The sequence below is a fragment of the Malaclemys terrapin genome, chromosome 1, assembly GCF_027887155.1.
Source record: "Malaclemys terrapin pileata isolate rMalTer1 chromosome 1, rMalTer1.hap1, whole genome shotgun sequence".
NCBI classification, from domain to species: Eukaryota; Metazoa; Chordata; order Testudines; family Emydidae; genus Malaclemys; species Malaclemys terrapin.
Window position 1 is genome coordinate 86,024,306 of NC_071505.1, and position 20,842 is coordinate 86,045,147.

The window sequence follows — 20,842 nt, forward strand, 5'->3', positions numbered from 1 at the left end:
ATTAATTTTTGGTTCTGTTTCCTCTATTTTCTTGTAAACAACAAAATCATAGGTGATTGTGACCTAACTGCATTTATTATATCCATCCCTAGACACATATCATGCTATTGATGCACACAGTGTAATACTTGTGTGGCCACATAACTTTCATAGTTGTCATCTATGGAGTATACTGTGGCCTTAAGGACTTGACCATGATAAGTATGTTTAGAACTCAGGACTTCTTGAGACAGGCTAGGTCCCCGAAAATTCCCTAAAAGAGAATTTCTATTTGCAGTTGTAGTATTAAGGTTTATTTCTAGAGATACTCCAAACTCCTTTGTTTTCACTTGTGTTCATGGAACCATTTTCTCCAGATTCAGTCCCGGTGGGTTCAACACCCATCCCAAGTTTCTCTTTTAGAAGAGAAGGATGGCCTTGTTGAGGGATAGCTCAGTGGTTTGAGCATTGGCCTGCTAAACCAGGGTTGTGAGTTCAATCCTGAAGGGGGCCATTTAGGGATCTGGGGCAAAAAATTGGTCCTGCTAGTAAAGGCACAGGACTGGACTTGATGACCTTTCAAGGTCCCTTCCAGTTCTATGAGATAGGTATATCTCCATATATTATTATTATTATTATTATTAAGGACCTGGACAGTACGTAGGAGGTCTGGGCTCAATTCCTGACTCTTCTACAGACTCTGTTTGCGAACTTGGGGAGGTTGTTTGATCTCCCTGTGCCCCTTCTATAAATGGTGATAGTATTTATTTATTTTCCCCTATCCTTTGTTGATCCTGTCTGCTTACACTCTAAGCTCTTTGGGACAAGGACTGTCTCACCACATGTTTGTACTGCGTGTAGCACCATGGAACCTCAACTTAGCTGAACTCTCGAAGCCCTACTATAATACAAATAATTTATAATAATAATTTCAATTCTCAGTGCAAAGCTCAGCTGAAAACACACTGGGCAGCCTGGATTTGCACTGGAAGTGATTCAAAACCACCCAAACCCACAAATTTCCCTTCAGTTTGATGTGAAATCATAAATTATCCAACGTTTCCACAGATCCACATTGACTTGAAAAGTTCATCAACCATTTAATGACAGTGTCCCCTTAACTTACTGCTCACCATTAAAAAATATGTCTGATTACTGAAAAGTACCATTTTAACTTGTCCATTGTTATTTGCTAATAAAGAGACACTGAACCTGAGGCGCATCCCTGATATTGGCTTTCAGGAATAGAACACCATTGGTCAGCAGAGTCCATCATTTAAGAACTCTGTTCTGATTTCACAGTGGCAGCTTGCCAGGGACCTGAATGGTGAGGAGAAAAGAATACATGAATGAATTAGAAACACTGGGCTATTTTTAGCCAAGGAAGAGACCAGTTTATTAGATACAAGGTACTGCACTGCTGGCAAGATGATGGCTGTTTTTGCAAACATTCCTCACCCTCATAAATAGTATCAAAACACTAGCTAATTCTAGCTCAGCCACTCTTATTTATATCTTTGGCATACAAAGAAATTATATGGAATGAAACAATACAGAATGTGAATTCAATTATTAGAACTGTGCAAGTGGAAAATCAATCCTACTCTTTCCCTGTGGATCATTCTTTCCCTCGCTTTTTTACCTACATTCCTATGGCATGCACTCAGGGGTGAAAGTAACTTAAAAGACTTACCAGTACTCCAGAGTCCTTAGGAGGGGGCGGGGCCTCTACTGGAAGAGGCAGGGCCTTTAAATCCCCTGGCACTTTAAATCAGGATTTAAAGGGCCTGGGGCTGTGGCTGTGGTAGCAGCAGCTGGGAGCCCCGGGCCCTCTAAATCACCCCCGGGGCTCCCAGCCGCCTCTGCAGCTGGTAGCTCAGGGAGTGATTTAAAGGGCCCGGGGCTCCAGCTGCCACTACCGCAGTGAAGCCCCGGGACCTTTAAATCACCATCGGAGGGGGCCCCGGCTTCTGGCAGAGCTTTAAAGGGCCAGGGGCTCAGCTGCAGTAGCGGTAGCTGGGAGCCCCTGGCCTTTTAAATCGCTGCCAGAGCTCCGCTGCCGCTACCCCAAGGCTCCAGCAGCGGGGCTCGGGTGGTGATTTAAAGGGCCCCGGAGGGTAGTGGCAGTGGGAGCCCTGAGCCCTTTAAATCGCCACCCAAGCCGTGCTGCCGAAGCCTTGGGGTAGCAGCGGCAGCCGTGGGCTTGGGTGGTGATTTAAAGGGCCTGGGGCACCGGCTGCTGCTACCACCCTGGGCTCTTTAAACCATCCCCAGAGCCCTGCTGCTGGAGTCCTGGGGAGGCTGCGGCAGGGCTCCAGTGGCTATTTTAAGGGCTGGGGCGGTAGCGGCTGCTGCAGCCTAGGACCCTTTAAATTGCTGCCGGAGCCCTGCTGCCGCTACCCCAGGGCTCTGGCAGCAATTGCCGCCAGGGGAAGCCGATCCGTCCCGTTGCAGCGCACCGGCTTACTTTCACCTCTGAATGCACTGTAATTCCCTGAAGTGTGAGGACTCCTACAGCATTATAATAAAGAATACATTTCTCTTGATGGCAACGCGTGGCCAGTGTAGCCAACCCCTCACCTCCTTTGGTGATAACGGATGTAGCACAACTAAATATTCACTCAGCTTTGAAAATGGCCCTTTAAATGTCCCTGGGTGACCATTGGCTTCCACCTCCATTTTTTGGCATTGTGATTCTTGGAACGCTTTTCATATTGACTCTGTTCATTTTATTGTCACTGTGCCCTCCCAGCCCATTTGTTTGTTGTGTCCCTCAGCTGAGTCCTGCTTGTCATGGGAGCTGTCAAAGGCCGAGACTGTCTTCTTTGCTGATGTCTGTACAACACTCAGCACCCAAAGGGACCTTGGGTTTGTAGACACTACTGTGATTGTGGAGAATGAGGGAGTGATGTGTTTTTTAGTTTTATGAATACCAGGTGCACTGCAATTTACCTGTTATCAGGCCAGACTACAAGGAGCTAAATCAAAGGAGTCTGTTTGGAGACAAACAGGAAACAAAACAATGGCAAAGATAAGGTACAGTCCAGGTAATAACAAAGGTCCTTGAGGAAACAATGGGGAAGTTAATTGGGCAATACCCCCTGTGTAGTTACAGCTAGGCTGGCAAGGTTTATTTGCCCAGACTTGAACCTAGGACCAGAGGGGATGCTAAAACCTTAATGATGCTGGTCTGGCAAAGAAGGTGGGGGGGAGGGAGTTGAGTGCCCTGGGACAGCAACTGACAGAGACATTGAGAGAGGGAGAAATGGCAACAAGTGGGTTGTCTTTCTTGGACAGAAGGGGCAGAGGGGTTGGGGCTGGGCTGAGGGGAACTTACAAAAGCTGGCAAGGAAACAATACAGTGTAGGTAAGACCCCAGTCAGATAAGCCAGCCCTTTTTTTTTTTTTTTTTTTTAATCCTTTTGCTTTGTGTGGTCTTTACATTTGGGTGAATACCTAAAGCTTTGTTTTGAAGAAGTTGTTTTTGAGCCACTTTGAATCAGCTGCTGTCACAGGGTGAAAAGGGCTGACAGGTGCCAAAGACAGTTGGGCCTGTCAGATTAACATGGTTGGTAAATGGGGGTGGAGGGGTTGCCCCCCAGAGATCCAGTCTGAGAGTGGTAGAACTTGTGGTTCTACCCAGAGAGGGGTGAAGGCATGCTCGGTATAAATCTAGCTCTGGCATGAGGGGGAGGGACTAGAGGACCTCTTGAGGTCCCTTCCAGCCCCACATTTCTGTGATTCTAAGGTAGCAGCCTGGGGGGCTGCTTTAATGTCTGCCAACTGGCTATGGTCCCTGTGCATCAGGGCCAAATATGTCCATGAGTGGATGGTGTCACAGGGACCTGATGCTTCAACTTTGCACCAGGTGAGAGCTCCCCCAGACTAGGATAATTCTCCATGAGCTGGATCTGGTTGATTTGAGACTCTGGCAGTGCAATGGGGACAGAACCCAGCCAAGAATCTGGCTCATTAAATTTAAAAAGGTGGTTTGCAAATGTCCTCTTACTACTGTAGACATCTTATCAGGGATCACTACTGTGACATGATCATTAAGCTGGTTCTTGGTGATATGAAGTTTAATAATTTCCAGAGACATTGGATTAGTGAACCTAGGAGATGCATAGCATATGTAATGCAATCCACAGAACTGATTTGTTGTATAGAAATGAAATTCATAGATTTTGTCAACAAGGTATGAAAATATAAGAAATACAGTAAGTTTTAGTTAATTCTTATATTAATAATACTAACTAAATAAAGATTCCCATTTTTTGTCAGGCACCTTCTTTCCACCTTATTATTCCCACTGTCTATTTTTTCTATTTTCTTCCCTGTGGCACTGTAGGTCCAGTTTTTAAATGAATTCTTGAAGAGGGCATCCAAATGCCATATATGAGGACTCAGATAGGCAAGTAGGTGCTTCATCTATGCCATGGCCCTTGAGAGGCAAGAAGTGCTTAATTTGTGCCAGGGCTCATCCCCGGCACCTCTGGGCTCGGCAGCTCAGAGCCCCAGCACCTCGGGGCTTGCTGCATCAGTTATAAAAATAAAACAATTGCTTGAGCATTGGCATCTAATTGATTGAACCACGGCACCTCTTTCATTATAAATTAAGCATTGCTGGCAAGCATCCAGTTTATGCCAAGTAGAAAATGATTGTCATATGATTTAGTTTCAGACACTTTTTCTGTCACTTCTATTGTTACTGTTTTTATGGTGCAGTAAGTGTTGCACTGCTCTCTATTTACTCTCACAAAACTCCAGGCTCCCCTGCCTGAAAGGATTCACAGTCAGACTCAGGTGTACTAGGTAACCTGCACTGGAAAGTTGGGTTATACTGTCCTTCAACTCCAACTATGATGGGCACCCAAGAATGTTGCCTATATCTGTAGTCATGCCTCAGATCTTTCTGCTACTCTTTTCTTTGTGTCTGAAATCAAATATATAGGTTGGGTGACTGCAGCCAACATAAATCATTTTCAGAACTCAGCTAGCCCTTTGTGAATTCAGATTCTTGAAAAATTTGAACATAGCGGTGCCCTGCCTTATTAAGAATTCAAGAGTAGGGATTCTTAATTTTTTTTGTAGGGTGCGTCATATCTTACTGAAGATACTGCCTTTTAGACACCTCCCCTCCCAGTTACATAAAACCTTTATGGCAATTGCTGATATGGAAAAGTAATATTAGGAAAGTAGTATCTTTTAAACAGTTTTCTAATGCAGATTAGCTGTTGGAAACTAGCAGAACCAGCAACATGGCTCAGGAAAACACTTGAGCCAGTGCTTCACATTAAGCATGTGCTTAGATTCCCTTGAATTCAATAGGATTTAAGCATGGGCTTAAGCACTTTCCTAAACAGAGATGCTTTGCTGAATCAGGACTCATGGAGCCAATCAGTTCACCATGAACCTCCAGAAAGTGCTCCAAGGACCCCAGTTTGAGAAGAAGAAGAAAAAACCAGTAGACTTTTCTGTACCAATTTTTGAGCAAAACTCTTGTTTTAGGTAGAGGACTCATCCCAGGGGTAGATTCAGCTCTGGTGTCTGTAGCTGCAACTCTGTTGACTTCATATTCAGGATTGACTTTGGCTCATTGTGCAAGTCCTTTGCAGGTGAAATGGCACAAAGTACGGGCCCATGTCTTTTCTGCCCAGTGAACAAGAATTATATCCACTTTTATGCTGTTTCTTTCCACAGGGTATTTGGAGCAGCTATTTTCCTAACATCTACACTGAATATGTTCATCCCGTCTGCTGCAAGAGTACATTATGGCTGTGTTATGTTTGTAAGAATTTTGCAAGGTCTCGTAGAGGTAGGAGCACTCAGCATTTTGGCCTGATTATATTTCACTCATTTTGGGGAGTTCAGTTTTATAATGTCAGAAAAAGATTCGCTCTAGTTTTCTAAATAATCCACTTTGCTTCTTATTGTTCATTTTTATCCAGTGATGTTAGTTTGTTTTACTCCTGCCGAGTATTACTACTAGGAAAAGCCCCATCTTTATAACATTTCTTTATGCTTTTTTTAAGATAATTAAATTTTAATTATACCCATTTACATATTTCAATTAGTCTAAACCATAAAGTCAAAAGACCAGAATTATGGAATGGAAAGTAGATCTACCACATTTTAATACTATCATTCACTGCATGCGCTATATATGTAAACATTTCCACCAGAGCACTTTACCACTTAAATTCTTGTTCAAAGCCATTACAATCTTCATAAGCAACCAACAAAGTTCTTCATAGCTCTCCTCAACCTCTCCCATATCCTCTTAATAGAAGAGCAATTATACCAGTTGAAAATAACAACAACTGTATACAGTAAAAGCAAAATTATGTGATATGTGTGTGTATGAAATATTTGCTAGGGCGTGACCTATCCAGCGTGCCATGGGATGTGGAGCAAATGGGCTCCCCCACTGGAGAGAAGCAGGCTGGCAACCACGTCTTTCTGTGGTAAGTTTAGTGATTTCTAGATTTTCTGTGTTTCTGATTTATTGGTGTTTCCATTTAGAAATGCTTTATTGTATTTATTCATATTGGTTTGCAATATGAATAAATACATAGCCCCCTCATTAGAATGGGTGAGGATAGTGACGGAGAGGAGGGAGGACCAAGATGATGTAGAACTGGTGGGTCGGTGGGTGGGGAGAGAATGCTGCAGAGACGCTGGGACAGAGAGGTGAAGAGGAGGGTGAAAGCAATGAAGGTAAAAGTGGACAGTGGGGGAAAAAACAAGGAAGAAAATGGAGACATGATAAAGAGAGAAAGTTCAACAAAAAATTTGAAAGGATAGAAAAATCAGAGAAAAAAATAGTCTGCTAGCAAATACAGGCATTGAGGGACTAGGGGACCATAGTATTAAATACAGGATGAAAAGAAGGAGACTAGGAAAAGGCAAAGAAGCGCAAAAAAAGGGAGAATTTTTTTAAAAGAATGTACAGGAATTTTGCTGTATACATGTTTAATCTACAATTTAATGGATGGGAAAACCCTGGCAAACTCCCTCAGACCCCCAACCACTTTGGATGCTATGGATCACCCCCATTTTATTTTTGAAAAGGGAACTGGTAAACATCACATCTCCACAGGATTGGTGCTATGGTCCCAGCTTTGGAACAGTCTCTGGGAGGATCCCTTCAATATGTTAGGCCCCCCTAGGAGTCTCACTTTTCCTCTAGAGTAAGCCACAAGGCTTCACTGCCTCCTTAGACTGGACCTCTGGGCCTTCAGCTCTGCTGCTTCACACTGTGAGCTCTATTCGACCAGTGCCAATGACACAGACCCCTGAGGGAGACTTGTACAATCTTAGGGAGCAATGCACCTCTGCAAGCATCTGCAGTGACACTCAGCCAGCGTTGTCCAACAGTAGGGTCTATTAGTCAACTGGAACGCAGCATAGAAAGTCCTTGGATAGCACAGGGAAATGAAGCTTAAAGCACAGTCCATTCTGAGTAGCCAGAGCCCAGCCAAGCTGCAGTGAACCCTATTGTTCAAGCTCTGTCACCCCATCCATCTGATCTCCTTTGTCAGACTCCCAAGTGTGTGCTCCCAACTGCTTCCCCCAGCCATCTCTTCCCTCCCTCCCCCCCCACATAGTCCTTTGTTCCCAAGCTGGGGAGATGAGAGGCAAGGGACGTCCATATCTCTCTGCGTCATTGGTTGCTTGGTGTCCATGTTCAGGCAAGTGGATTTGCCACTTTCTTTTCAAGAGCTCCATTGACATGGGACCTAAGAGCTCAGACAGCTAGGCACCATTTGCACCAGTGTCTTAGCCTGCCATGAGAGCACACAGTCTCTTTGCACCCACTCTGTAACAATACTGCATGTAGGGGAAACTGAGGCACACATGGGCTTCATAAAAATGTTTAAAAATTCCCCACTTTGTCACATCAAATCCTTGCATTCAGTTTAGTTAATCCTGCAGGAGTAACTGGGATGTAGACTAGATATGAAACTCCAGTCTGAATAGTCACCGGTGAAAAGTATTTGCTAATGAGTTATTCCAAGAAACTAGTAGAGTGAGGTGTTCTCTGCATGTCTGACAATAGTTTGTACTTAGGTCAAAAGTGTTCATTAACAAAGTATGAACTAATGTCAAACAAACAGTGAAGACCTGAGTCTGCTCCTTCCTCAGAATAATTCATTAGCAACACTTCTCACCTATGGCAGAGTTAATCCAGGAAGACCTCAGAGCCAACTGGCAGCCAGCCCACCGTACGATAACTCATATCAGGCCGGACACTCATTCCCCCCAACACACTGTTGTCATAATATGTATCTAAAAGGTGTCATGTAAGGCATCATATGTAAGGTTACGATTTTGTCATGGAGATTGCGGAAGTCATGGAAACCATGATTTTCAAAGACCTCCGTGACTTCAGCCCATGATGGCTGGGAGATGCAGGGTCCCGCTGCAACTCGCGGCAGCCGGTGGGGTCCCCACTCAGCTCCCGGCCACTCTGGGTGGTGGGGTGACCCTGGAGTTCCTGGCCACCGTGGGCGGTGGGGGGCTCCAAGCCACCATGGTGGGGACACCACAACTCCTATCTGTGGGGAGACCCTGGAGCTCTGGGCTACCGCAGGCACCATGGGGCTCTGAGCCACCACCAGGGGACCCCGCAGCTCCTGGCCGGCCCCCACAGCTGCTCAGCAGCTCCCCATTTTGTCATGGATATTTTTAGTAAAACTCAAGGGATAGGTCACGGGCTTCAGTGAATTTTTCTTTATTGCCCATGACCTGCCTGTGACTTTTACTAAAAATATCTGTGACAAAATCTTAGCCTTAATCATACATAAACTGGTGACACACTGGTCCCAAATATCATCTGTGATGTGTGTACAAGTTGTGTACAAAGAATGATATGTGTGTGCTGGAAATACGTTCTTAAAATGTATTTGGGAGGCAGAGCAAAAACCCAGCTTGCCCTAGACAAGCTTGGTTACAGGCAGAGGACCATGAAAGTAAATGTACATATAGGGTAAACAAAGCTGTCAAGCAGCAACTTAGGGAGCACACTGGGGGACAGAGTCTGCGCCCCAGGAATCCTTCCTGGCTCTTGAGGCAGAGACAATGGCCTTTGGGTAATACAAGGGGAGCAAACAGGCTTTTTAGTGATCTATCACTTAGGGAGCAGCACCTTTTGATTCTCTCAGCACTGGGTGCCTTGGCCTGGAGTTGCTGGTAACCTGATGTGAGTAACAAAACTGCTTAGGTGAAGATTATAACTTGCGAGGATTATGTTTTTTAGTCACTAGAAATCCAGTTTTGTTTTGTTTGTAACCATACCTGTCTCTTTTGTTCTTGCTTAGTGTCACTTAAATCTCTGGTCTTTGTTAATAAACTTATTCTTGTTTTATTGCAAAGCAATCTCAGTGCTGTGTATTACAGTGAAGTGCATGACTCCAGCTAATCTACCAGGCAGGTGTGTGCTCTGTGTCTTTGGAGGCAGTGACCCTAATAATTTCTGTGAGAGTCCAGTAAAAGGGACTGGACACTGAAAGGAGACATCTCTGGGGAACCAGGTTTTGCTGATTGTTACTTGCAAGGCAAGATTTAGACTGGCAGAGATTTGAAGACTTTGCTGGTGAGGCAGACAGGCTGGTGGGTCAGGGAGCTGACCCACATCTTAGCAGCAGCAGCAAAGCTTTCACTCTCGCTAAGGCAGAGGGGTAACCCAGTGGTTCACAGTTCTAGGTATCCTGACCAGAACATATCAGATACCCACTTGTCAGTGCTAAGCTAGAGTTTCATCATTAGTCTCTCTGAATGTCTGACAATAAGTTCTCATTGGAAATTCCTTTTTCAGACACTTAAATGCTCATGTTCTTTTCCACATCCCTAACCAATATATCACACACCTCTTCTGGTCTGGAACTCAGACTTCTTAACCTGTTGCCAGGTTGAACATTGACTTTATTTCTACTGTTTCTTCATACTATTGGTATAGTCCAGTGGTTCTCAAACTTTAGCAACCTGAGGACCCCCATTTTGATTTACAATTTTTCAGGGATCCCCAAGTCCCGCGCTCAGCCCTTGCCTGGCCCTCTTCCCTGAGGCCCCGTCCCTGCTCACTCCATCCCCCCTCCCTCCATCGCTTTGTCTTCCCTACCCTCACTCACTTTCACCAGGCTGGGGCAAGGAGTTTGGGTGCGGGAGGGGTGAGGGCTCTGGGAGGGAGTTTGGGTGCAGACTCTGGGCTCTGAGAGGGAGATTGGGTGCAGGAGGGGGTAAGGAGTGTGGGAGGGGGTGCAGCTCTGGGCTTTGGGATGGAGTTTGGGTGAGGGGTGTGGGAGGGGTGCGGCTCTGGAAGGGAGGGAGTTTGGGTGCACATCCCTCTGGCAGCGGCTCCTAGGTGGGGGGCCAGGGGGTCTCTGCACGCTGCCCCTGCCTACAGGCACTGCCCCTGCGTGCAGGCACCGCCCCTGCAGCTCCCATTGGCTGCAATTCCCAGCCAATGGGAGCTGCAGAGTCGGCACTTGGGGTGGGGACAGTGCGCGGAGACAGTGTGCGGAGACCCCCGCCACCCCACCCCCGGTCATCAGGGCCGCTTCCGAGAGCGGCACGGGGCCAGGAGAGGTAGGAAGCCTGCCTTAGCCCCACTGCACCGCTGGACTTTTAGCATGCAGAAGGTGCTGGGAGGGAGGAGATGGGGAGGAGTTGATCAGCAGGGCTCGCGGACCCCCTGGGGGTTCCTTGGGGACCTCCAGGGGTCCATGGACCCCAGTTTGAGAAACGCCACTATAGTCAACATATTGTTGAACATACTGATGGCAGGTCTAGATGTACAATCCACTGTTGCTAGCATTGGTGGAGTTTCACAGGTGCTAGCATAACGATGGGAGACTGTATTTAAATTCTCAGTCTAGAATTGTGGCTGCTCGATGCTTCTGAAAATCAGGCTATTGACTTCTCTGTAGTGCAATTCATCCATATGCGTAATGCAGATAATACAGCTTACCTATCTCAACATATGCTGCTGCATGATAAAGGTACCACTTGGACTTTGTGATGCTGGTCTTAAGTGCACACTGTAGTTGCAGGGTGCTGACTTGAAGTGGTTTCCATCATATACAGGGTTTACAGTTGGTACACAATTTATTCCAGCCTTCCTGTGTAGTTGTTCTAATACCTATAGGAAATGAGTTGGAGGAATTAGGTAACATAGCTGACATGTTTTCTCAATCCTTTTGATCTTCAGGTTCTTACGCTGGGGCAGTGGTTGCCATGCCCTTGGCAGGGATATTGGTACAGTATATAGGATGGCCATCAGTCTTTTATATTTATGGTGAGTTGTTTAATGTAAAATGGCACACAGTTGGATCAGCATTGTTAGACAGTGTACTGATCAAAATTGTTCAGTCTTATTGTCAGCTTTCTATGAAGTATTAAAAAATACTATGGTAACATATTGTAAAATGCTTTTAAACTGTAATGATTTCAACATATAGTGCAGGGCTACATACTGGCGAGTCCTTGTGAAAGCCCACTTAACTACCAACGATGCCCCAAGCATGCTGATACATCCCTGAAGTTGCCTCTTATTTGTGCGTAAACACTTACCCATTCACAAAACAGTAGGGCTCCAAAAGCCACACCCAGCGGGGACGCTCACCCATGCATGTTTATTTGTCTGTTTCAGAGATGGGATAATTCACTTTGATCCTTTTGCACAGTGTGTGCTGCAAGGTTTGCCAGTCAGGATCTGCTTACTATGTCTTTACATAGCCCATACCAATTTTTTTTTTTGATTAAACATGATTCCCTCCCTCCCCCCCATCACATGCAGATATGTGCTTCTGCCTCCCGCCCCCACCACCCCAAGCACATAAGTGCGGTGTGCTGAATAGGTTCTCAGCTACCACTGTGATGGGCACAGTATAAATACACAGCTATAATTTTTCCATGTGAATTTGTGCAGACTTCCTGACGGGCTTTGATTTGATTTGGTCCTCAGATAAATAATTGAAACATTAGGCATTACAGATACCCAATGGCATTTGAAACCAATCTGTTTTCCTTCCACCTCTACAGGAATGTTTGGAATTTTTTGGTACATGTTCTGGCTGTTTCATGCCTATGAGAGCCCTGCTGCACATCCAACAATAACCAGTGAAGAAAGGACATACATAGAAACAAGTATAGGAGAAGGAGCCGGCCTAGTTAGTGCAAGTGCAAGTGTAAGTATAATTGCATGGTCATAGACAGAAAATACCTAGGTTTTGGTGGCCATTGTCATTTATGGCAAACAAACATATTAAGACTTTGCATTATATCAGTGTGTGGATAGCGATACAGTGTAGAACTTCAGCGTACATAAGGGCAGCTTTTCTTTTCTTAAAGACTACAGAATCCAGCCCATGCATAAAAATATAAAAATCTAATCAATATACACCACTCATTGTCCTTTCAGCTCAAGGTTTAAAGGTCTAAACTTAAGGGGCCAGATTCTGATCTTGCTTATGAGTAATCCAACTGAGTTCAGAAAAAATGAAGTCAATTTTGCTACCTAGATCAGAAGCTGCCTACAACTCGTGTCAGTGGAAGTTCTGTGTGCACAGTCAGGGTTCTCTGACGCTCTTGGTCTTAAAACAGCCTAAGTTTTTTGTTATTGCCGCCCCCCCCCCCAACTCCCCAGACCTTTTCTTAGCTTTGTTACCAGTAACATACTGGAAACCTAATCCCAAGATATATTTTCCAATCAAATTTGTCTTCCTCCATTTATATAACTTGGTTTTGCTATTGTTTGTAAAAACAAAAGCTGTTTCTTGATAACCTATTCCTTCCTGGCTTGCATTCTTCAACATTCTGTAACAAAATAACCCAAATCCTCTTTTGATTATGGATGATTTGGCTAACAATCGTGGTGATTGGATAATGTGTCAAATTCTACCCTTGGATGCACACCTGATGCATTCATTGAAATCAATCAGACCTTGGCTGGAGACACACATGCACATCCAAGGTCACCATTGCACCCTTAATATTAATTGGATCAACGTAAATACATCCATGTGGAGTTCATACCACGCTGTGTAAATAATAGATCCATTTTAAAGAGAAGGAAAAAAATATATCCACATTACCATCATTACAAATTGTTTCTTTTAGGAATTCTATTGTAAATAAGTGTGGTTCTGAAGTAATTTTCTTCCTTCTGTACAGATTACTGAAGCATAAATGGAAACTCAAAGTGAGAAGAGTGAATTGCATAAATTCCATTTGATCCCAAGGACTTTAGTTCAAGTCCCAATTTAGACTAAAACTGATATCGGCCTGTCACTTAGTTACTGCATATTTACAATATGGAATTTATCAGATTGAATCACACTACAAGACAGTGAGGAACATATTAAGGCTTTCCTGCAATTTACTTTATAATTCTTCTTACCCACTGTACCACTGTTGCTCTACATCAGTGGTTTTCAAACTTTTTTTTCTGGCGACTCAGTTGAAGAAAATTATTGATGCCCGTGACCCAGCGGAGCTGGGGATGAGGGGTTTGGGGTGTGAGAGGGGCTTAGGGCTGGTGCAGAGGGTTGGGGTGTGGAGGTGAGGGCTGTGGCTGGTAATGCGGGGTTCAGGGTGTGGGAAGGGGCTCTGGGCTGGGGCAGGGGGTTGGGGTGCGGGAAGGGGTCAGGACTCTGGGTCCAGGCTCTGGGATGGGCCTGGGGATGAGAGGGTTGGGGTGCAGGAGGCGGCTCTGGGTTTGTGGGGGGTTCAGGGTTGGGGCAGGGGGTTGGAGTGTGCGAGAGGGTCAGGGTCAGGGTGTGCGAGAGGGTCAGGACTCTTAGCAGGTGGTGCAGGCTGTGGGGTAGGGCTGGGGATGAGGGGTTTGGGGTGCAGAAAAGGGCTCTGGGTTTGGGGGGGCTCAGAGTTGGGGCAGGGGATGGGGCGCAGGGTTGGGGTGTGGGCTTAACTCGGGCATCTGCCGGTCAGCGGCGCAGTGGGGGTGCTAAAGCAGGCTTTCTGCCTGTCCTGGCACCGTGGACTGTGCTGGGTCCCGGAAGCGGCCAGCAACAGGTCCAGCTCCTAGGCAGAGGCACGCATGTGGCTCTCGACTGCAGGCACCCCCCCCCCCCCAGCTTCCATTGGCCAGGAACTGGCTCCCCCACCTAGGAGCCGGACCTGCTGCTGGCCACTTCCGGGGCACAGTGCAGTGTCAGAAAAGGTAGGGGCTAGCCTGCCATAGCCGGGCAACACCGCCGATGGGACTTTTAATGGCCCGGTCGGCGGTGCTAACCAGAGCCAGTGCGCCCCAGTGCCTTACATTCCGTGACCCAGTACTGTGTCGCGACCTGCAGTTTGAAAACCACTGTTCTACACAGTATCTCAAAAGTCCTAACACGTCAAAGAAAGAAGCTCTTTCTTGCTCCCAGCCACAAACCTACGAGCTGATTCTCCACTAGCTTAGACCATTGTAAATCAGGAGAAGCTGTTCTGAAATCAGTAAAGTTGCACTGGGGGATACAACCAATATGAAAGGAAAATTTGTCTCTGCCTTGCTTTTACCTATACAAAAAGTCTTCAATTTGTCTGTTCTAGAAATTTAGTACCCCGTGGAAGAAGTTTTTCACTTCAATGCCAGTGTATGCAATCATTGTGGCAAACTTTTGTAGAAGCTGGACCTTCTATTTGCTGCTTATAAGTCAGCCTGCTTACTTTGAAGAGGTCTTTGGCTTTGCAATAAGTAAGGTAAGTTTCTTAATTCCAGCTCTTGCACTTTGGACCTGGTCCTGCAAGGTGCTGGGCGGCCTCAACTCCCTCCAAAGCCAGTTACAACTGATAATATCAATGTTTATTTTTAAGCTTTTTTTTTCTTATTTTTATCTTTTTAAATTTTCACAGTTGTGGGAAATTATGGGTGGGGGGGGTCAGACAATAATTATTGAATGACAGCAGACATTGAGATTGAAAAAGTTAAAGCTTTTATAACCATTAAAACACCAATTGTCAACATCACATGTCAAAATATACAAAGTAAATATCCTTAAATCAAACCCTAATAAGTTCTCAAGTAGCATTTTTCTTTCTCTGCCTAGCCGTAAATTTCAGTTATTATAGATGGAATTATTTTTGTTGGTTGCTGTGTATATGGTGAAAACAACGTTTACTGACATTTACCAATAAAAATCTAATCCTTCTACGCCTATTTATAACAAGTGCAGGGGTAAGTGGAATTTTAAATTTATTCTAATTAACTCCTTGGCAGGAGTAACTATAAGAACCAGAAAAATTTATGAAAATTCTAGGGTGAGATTCCCAACCTTTCTCTGGCTCCTCTAAGCTGACAGAGAGGGACAGAGTGGCATAAAAGGGCCCTAAAAGCCCCATTTCAGGCTGAGGGAGAGTTCCCCTGGTGCAGAAGCTAGGGAGAGAGCCATAAAGCTGCCACTCAAGGACCCTCTCACAAGCCCTGGTGTAGGGGACCCCCAAGGGAAGGATGGAGGCAGTAGATTTCTGGCAGTGTTGTGGCCTACTGGCCAGCCAAAGGAGGCTGCCATAACTTAGGCCTCCAGGGCTGTCTAAATTATGCCAAGGCCTCTCCAGCTCCTAGAACAGCACAAAACTGGGATGTCACAAAGGCAGGGCTGGCTCTAGGTTTTTTGCCACCCCAAGCAAAAAAAATTTTGGCTGCCCCCCGTTCCAGCCCTGGGCTCCTCGCTGCACCCCCCTGCCGCCCCAACCCTAGGCTCTCCCCCACCACCCGCAACCCCTGCCGTCCCAGCCCTGGGCTTTCCCCCCCCACACACACACACCCTGCCGCCCCAGCTCTGGGCTCCCCCCTACCCTCCCACCATTGCCCCCCACTCACACCTCCTGCTGCCCCAGCCCTGGGCTCTCCCCCACCCCCACCTGCACCCTCCTGCCGCTGCAGCCCTGGGTCACTGGTAACTTGCTCCCAGGGCAGGTCATTCAGCAGGAATTATAGATGTGCACAGAACACAGACAGGATCGGTTCCCATATGGTTACAGAACTGCAGTAAAGTGGAACAATTTTCAGCTTGTGTGATTGAAGGATATCTGGATGCATATTATAAGACTGTCCTCCATAAATGAGGAAAAGTTGAGGTGCCTTTATTATTCTTTTGTTCCACTCTTTCTCTCTATGGGGAATTTGCCAATGCAATATCACTGTCTTCCTTTTAAACAAACAAACAAACAAACAAAAAAAGGCAATGGCTGTTGAAAATAGCAATTCCAGTCCTAATAACCACTGGGAAGCATTTCTTGCTTGATTTTATCCTACTTTTTCTACAGCAAGTTACAGTGGATCAGTATATTGATTTGGGAGAAAAGAAGTAACAGCTGCCCAAACTGAGCTTGAGCACTCCTGAATTTTGAGGTGTTCAAATCTAGAAGGCAGGTGCTGGGGCGGGGGGAGGGGTGGGGGGCTGTGGCTCCGCAGGGGAGCACGGCAGCGCTGCGCGAAGCCAGACACGCTGGTCTGAGTGGCACGGTAAGGGGGCTGGGGGGTTGGAGAAGGGATAGCGGGTTCCAGGGGGGCAGTCAAGGGACAGGGAGCAGGGGGGGGGCAGTCAGGGGCAGGAAGAAGGGGGGGTTAGATGGGTCAGGGGTTCGGGGGGGGGCAGTCAGGGGACAGGCAGCAGTAGGGTGACCAGACAGCAAGTGTTAAAAATCGGGACAGCGGTGGGGGGGGTAATAGGAGCCTATATAAGAAAAAGCCCCAAATATCGGGACTGTCCCTATAAAATCAGGACATCTGGTCACCCTAGGCAGCAGTTGGATAGGCATGGGAGTCCCAGGGGTTTGTCAGGGGACAGGTAGGGGGTGGGGTCCTAGGGGGGAACTTGGGGGGAAGGTCTCAAGAGGGGGCAGTTGGGGACAAGGACCAGTGGGGCTTAGAGAGGGGGTGGGGTCCTGGGGGGCAGGGGTCCCGGGAGGGGGTGATCAGGGGACAGGGAGCAGGGGGGTGGATCGGTTGGGGTTTCTGTGGGGAGCAGTCGGAGGGAGTGGATGGTGGCAGGGTGAGGCTACCCTTCCTCCCCGTGGAGTGTCCTATTTTTTGAATGTTAAAATATGGTATCCCTACTCACAGTGCAGCTCTCCATTCACAGCAGGCTGCAGCATGAGGTCTCAGCTTCCTCACTCCCTCCCCCTCTTTCCTATTGGTAGTGGCCAAGGGAATGCTGGGAAATGTAGTTCTTTCCCTGCTCCAGGGCTGGCTCTATAAGCAGGGAGCTACCAAGGAACTACAGCTCCCAGGGCCCCCTGTTGGTTCTCAGCTACCATGCTGGATCCCTGCCGCCCCTGCAAATGGGCTGCCCCAAGCACCTGCTTGCTATGCTGGTGCCTAGAGCTGCCCGTGCACAAAGGTGGCTTAAAGATTCCATAACCCCCTTCTCCCTGGGCTGAAAATTCTGTAAGAGGTGCAGCCCAGAATCCTCTGCCTTAGTGTCTGTTTAAACAAATAGAACGAGAGAATACATTGGTTTACATATACTTTGTTTAATTTCAGGTTGGCCTTTTGTCTGCAGTTCCACATATGGTCATGACAATAATTGTTCCCATTGGTGGGCAATTAGCTGACTTTTTACGAAGCAGAAAGATTTTAACCACTACCACTGTAAGAAAAATCATGAATTGTGGAGGTACTGTTGGATTTTACAGATAAAACATATAGTCATGTGTTGCAATTTCTGCACAAATCACAACTTCTCTCTCCATGGGTTTCCTATTTTTCCCTCTCTAAGCCCAGAGAGTGACTGCCAACTTCCACACTGCAGCTCCTTTCTGCTGCAAACTTCATGGCTTTATATCTTAGCCATGCTCTCCCCACCCTGCCAGAGTTACCCGCAGGGGGCTCTGTCCTTCTCCCGCTGCGTCTACCCCATGGCACGTTTGGCCGCTCTCCCTGGCAGCTGGGCCTGGGTGGGGAGCGGGATGGAACCACTTCTCACACCGGCTGAAGCTGGCTGCTCTGTGCAGTACAGCAATTCCTGAGAGAGAGCCTGGCTGGGGAGGCAGCGGTGGCCCAACCCCTCTGCTCCCTCCCGGCTACTGAGGACAGGGGCTAGGCAAGCTGGAAATATGCTGGGATGGAGGGTGGTGGCGGTTCTGGCAGGGGCAGAACATACCATGGGGAGGCACAGTGGAGAAGGACAGAGCCTCTCTCTCTCCCTTCCTCCCCCCTTGCAGGCTGAGCAGAAATCTGTGGGGGGAGGGGCACTTGACCCTGCATGCCCCCCTATGTGTCACCTATGGTATGGGATGAACATCCCATCACAGAGATGTTATTGCTACGGATACAATTTTGTCATAGTAAAATTAGGCAAAATTCACAGAACAGTCATAAAAATGTACAAAATCAGGTTACAATCAAGGCAACAAAAATGGGTAACAATTTAACAATAAAGTATTACAGTGTAACTCAGAGGCATTGACAGTGACCCACAGGCTGGGTGGCCCACTGGGGTGAGTCAGGGGACGGAGGTGGTACTCCCTTCCCGAGCCCCACCACCCAGGGCTAAAACCCGAACTTGCAGGCATCTCTTACAGTCACAGAATCCGTGATCTCCGTGACAAAATTGTAGCCTTAGTTATTGCGTAATTGCTCAGTGGGGGGTTTACACCTTCATCTGAAACATCTGGTACTAACCACAGTCAGAGAAAAGTTACTAAGCTAGATGGACCCTGGAACTACTCTAGTTTGTCAGTTCCTATGTTCTTATGTCCCTATATACGGCACAGTAGGAATGAAGTAAATCAAGAGTTGCACCTGCTTGGAGCAGGTCTGAATTTGACCCTAAATCAAGGAACATTCTCAAATTAACTGACCAGGCAATTGCCATCGTGTCACCCATACTTGATGCACCTGGAAGAATGGTCACTACTTCTTAACAAAGACAGAAGTTAGTTTCCGGAAGTTCCTTGTGGTACTTGATGATTTATAATATTGATGTCTCACTGCTGTTTGAGAATCTCCATTTACTATTGTTACAAAGGCCATCTCAGATCACTAGAGTTGAAATGAATTAGAGGAGAGAAATATTTCTCTTTTTTCCAAGTTTGTTTACTTTAGGCATTTGACAGCACCTTGCATATACAATAATTACTTTCACTGTTTCCCCTGCATAGTCAGTGTGTCAGTTTCCCTGGTTGTTTTGTCCGGGTCTCTCTCACAGCAACAGGGAAAAGAAGAACTATTTAAATAAATAAACATACAAACAGTAAAATGTTATTGTGAACCCACAAAAAATTGGCAACTGGGTTCAGTGGCAACTGTAATGCCCCAAAGTGCATTAACTCATATTTTAAAACTCACTAGATTGATTAGTCCTTATTGGTGTCTTTTTAACCAGTATATTTTATAGAACTCAATCTAGTCTCGTGCTTCATTTGCAGGTTTTGGCATGGAAGCAACTTTGCTTTTGGTGGTTGGTTACTCTCATACAAGAGGTGTGGCTATTTCCTTCTTGGTGCTGGCAGTAGGATTTAGTGGATTTGCTATTTCAGGTAAAGCTTCATCTTATTAATCATATTAGCTACTTGCATGGCTGCTTATGGGAAAGCCCTGTTTCCTGCTGCAACAGAATGATTACTGCTGAACCTGCATTTTATTTATATATATAATATGAATGAGGTGGAGTTTGTGAGAATCTGCGTCTTTACCACTCTAGGTTTACAATACCTCCATGTTCTTTGAATTGCAACACACATTTACCTCAGATTAGGCTGTTATCATTCAAAACATTAAACTTAATAGGATATATAGCAAACTATTCTGAAACTCAAATGTAAGATGAGAAGGTTTGAAATGTGGTTTAAACAGTCAGTATAATTCTCAGACTGTAATCATGGTGGTTCTGTCTGTTTGTTTGCTTCTCTAACAGCCCCCTTCAGTCCTTCTATAACTCTGATACTTTCCGAAAGTGTATGAATTACCTCTCCACTGCCTGTATCCGAGTTGTCAGTTTGCTTTTCTCCTGCCAGCTACACCTGCTGGGTCATCATGCTGTGTGTCCTATAACTATTTCTGCCCTGTGCAGGTAGTTCCTTTCAACTCCATGGGCTTATCCAGCAACATGCTGGGCTCTGCAGCTCCTTGGACACCATTGTTTTTCAAATGGTGACTTCTGTTCATCAGGAATTCCTGTTAATGAGCATGGAAGGCTGACCACAGAGATATCCTGATAAAGAGGAAGCTTGTGTTCCACTGCAGATATATCAGGATTTTTCTCATCGGAGAGGAGTTTTTATTTCTAATTTCAATTTTACCAATACTCAGCCTTTCTAGTGCTTCCAGTCCCCTTGAACACCTGAGAAAATACAGTTTGGAATTTACATGGCTTTTCCTTGCAGGTATCCGCAGCTGATACGCACAGCTTTTGTTACCTACAGTATTACACTGCTTGACAATCACTTAAATTGCTTTTTATCTTGGGGTTTCTTTTCTAATAAAATATTTATCCACTAGAAATCTACAGGAAATGTAATTAAACTTTCCACTATATATTCTGGCTGTCTGGTATTTTGGCAAATTGTCACTAAAACTACAGGGAAAAAATGTTTCTGAAAACGCTCCCTAAATTAAAGCATGAAACTGAGTTGAAGAATTAAAGAAACCCAAACTTATGAGTTGTTAATTCTTTAATTAAAAATTCAATGTTGGGTGCATCACTTCAGATGCTAGGTGACTGCAGGCACTGAAGCCTTAAAGGATCAAGTAGTCAAAATAAGTAGTATCTCCTATACTCTGTTATGCCCCAAAAGCGGAGATGCAGGAGTTAAAAGGGGGAAGCAGGATAAAGGGGTGCAACTCCCCTTCCTTTGCTAAAAGCAGAGGGATAGCTCCCCATTCTCCCTGGTTAATGCAGTGTGGATTCCCCCTCCT

At 45.9% G+C, this 20,842-nt stretch overlaps 1 protein-coding gene and 1 long non-coding RNA gene across 4 annotated transcripts in view; one reads left to right on the forward strand and one right to left on the reverse strand.

Annotated features, from left to right (window-relative positions):
* Positions 1-20,842, forward strand: part of SLC17A8 (solute carrier family 17 member 8) — a 44,142-nt gene that overhangs the window by 20,767 nt on the left and 2,533 nt on the right. The window contains exons 4-10 of one of the 3 annotated variants that reach the window (XM_054028856.1): positions 5,680-5,794; positions 6,356-6,443; positions 11,189-11,275; positions 12,022-12,167; positions 14,533-14,682; positions 17,468-17,600; positions 19,354-19,464. In XM_054028856.1, the coding sequence (XP_053884831.1) occupies positions 5,680-5,794; positions 6,356-6,443; positions 11,189-11,275; positions 12,022-12,167; positions 14,533-14,682; positions 17,468-17,600; positions 19,354-19,464 (830 nt within the window). The remainder of the gene's footprint in view (positions 1-5,679; positions 5,795-6,355; positions 6,444-11,188; positions 11,276-12,021; positions 12,168-14,532; positions 14,683-17,467; positions 17,601-19,353; positions 19,465-20,842) is intronic. The other 2 variants (XM_054028866.1, XM_054028873.1) reach the window with 2 other exon arrangements.
* The window catches only part of LOC128837660 (uncharacterized), a 69,482-nt gene that overhangs the window by 19,642 nt on the left and 28,998 nt on the right, over positions 1-20,842 (reverse strand). Inside the window, exon 2 of the long non-coding RNA XR_008445011.1 lies at positions 10,949-11,119. This is a non-coding gene — a long non-coding RNA (uncharacterized LOC128837660). The remainder of the gene's footprint in view (positions 1-10,948; positions 11,120-20,842) is intronic.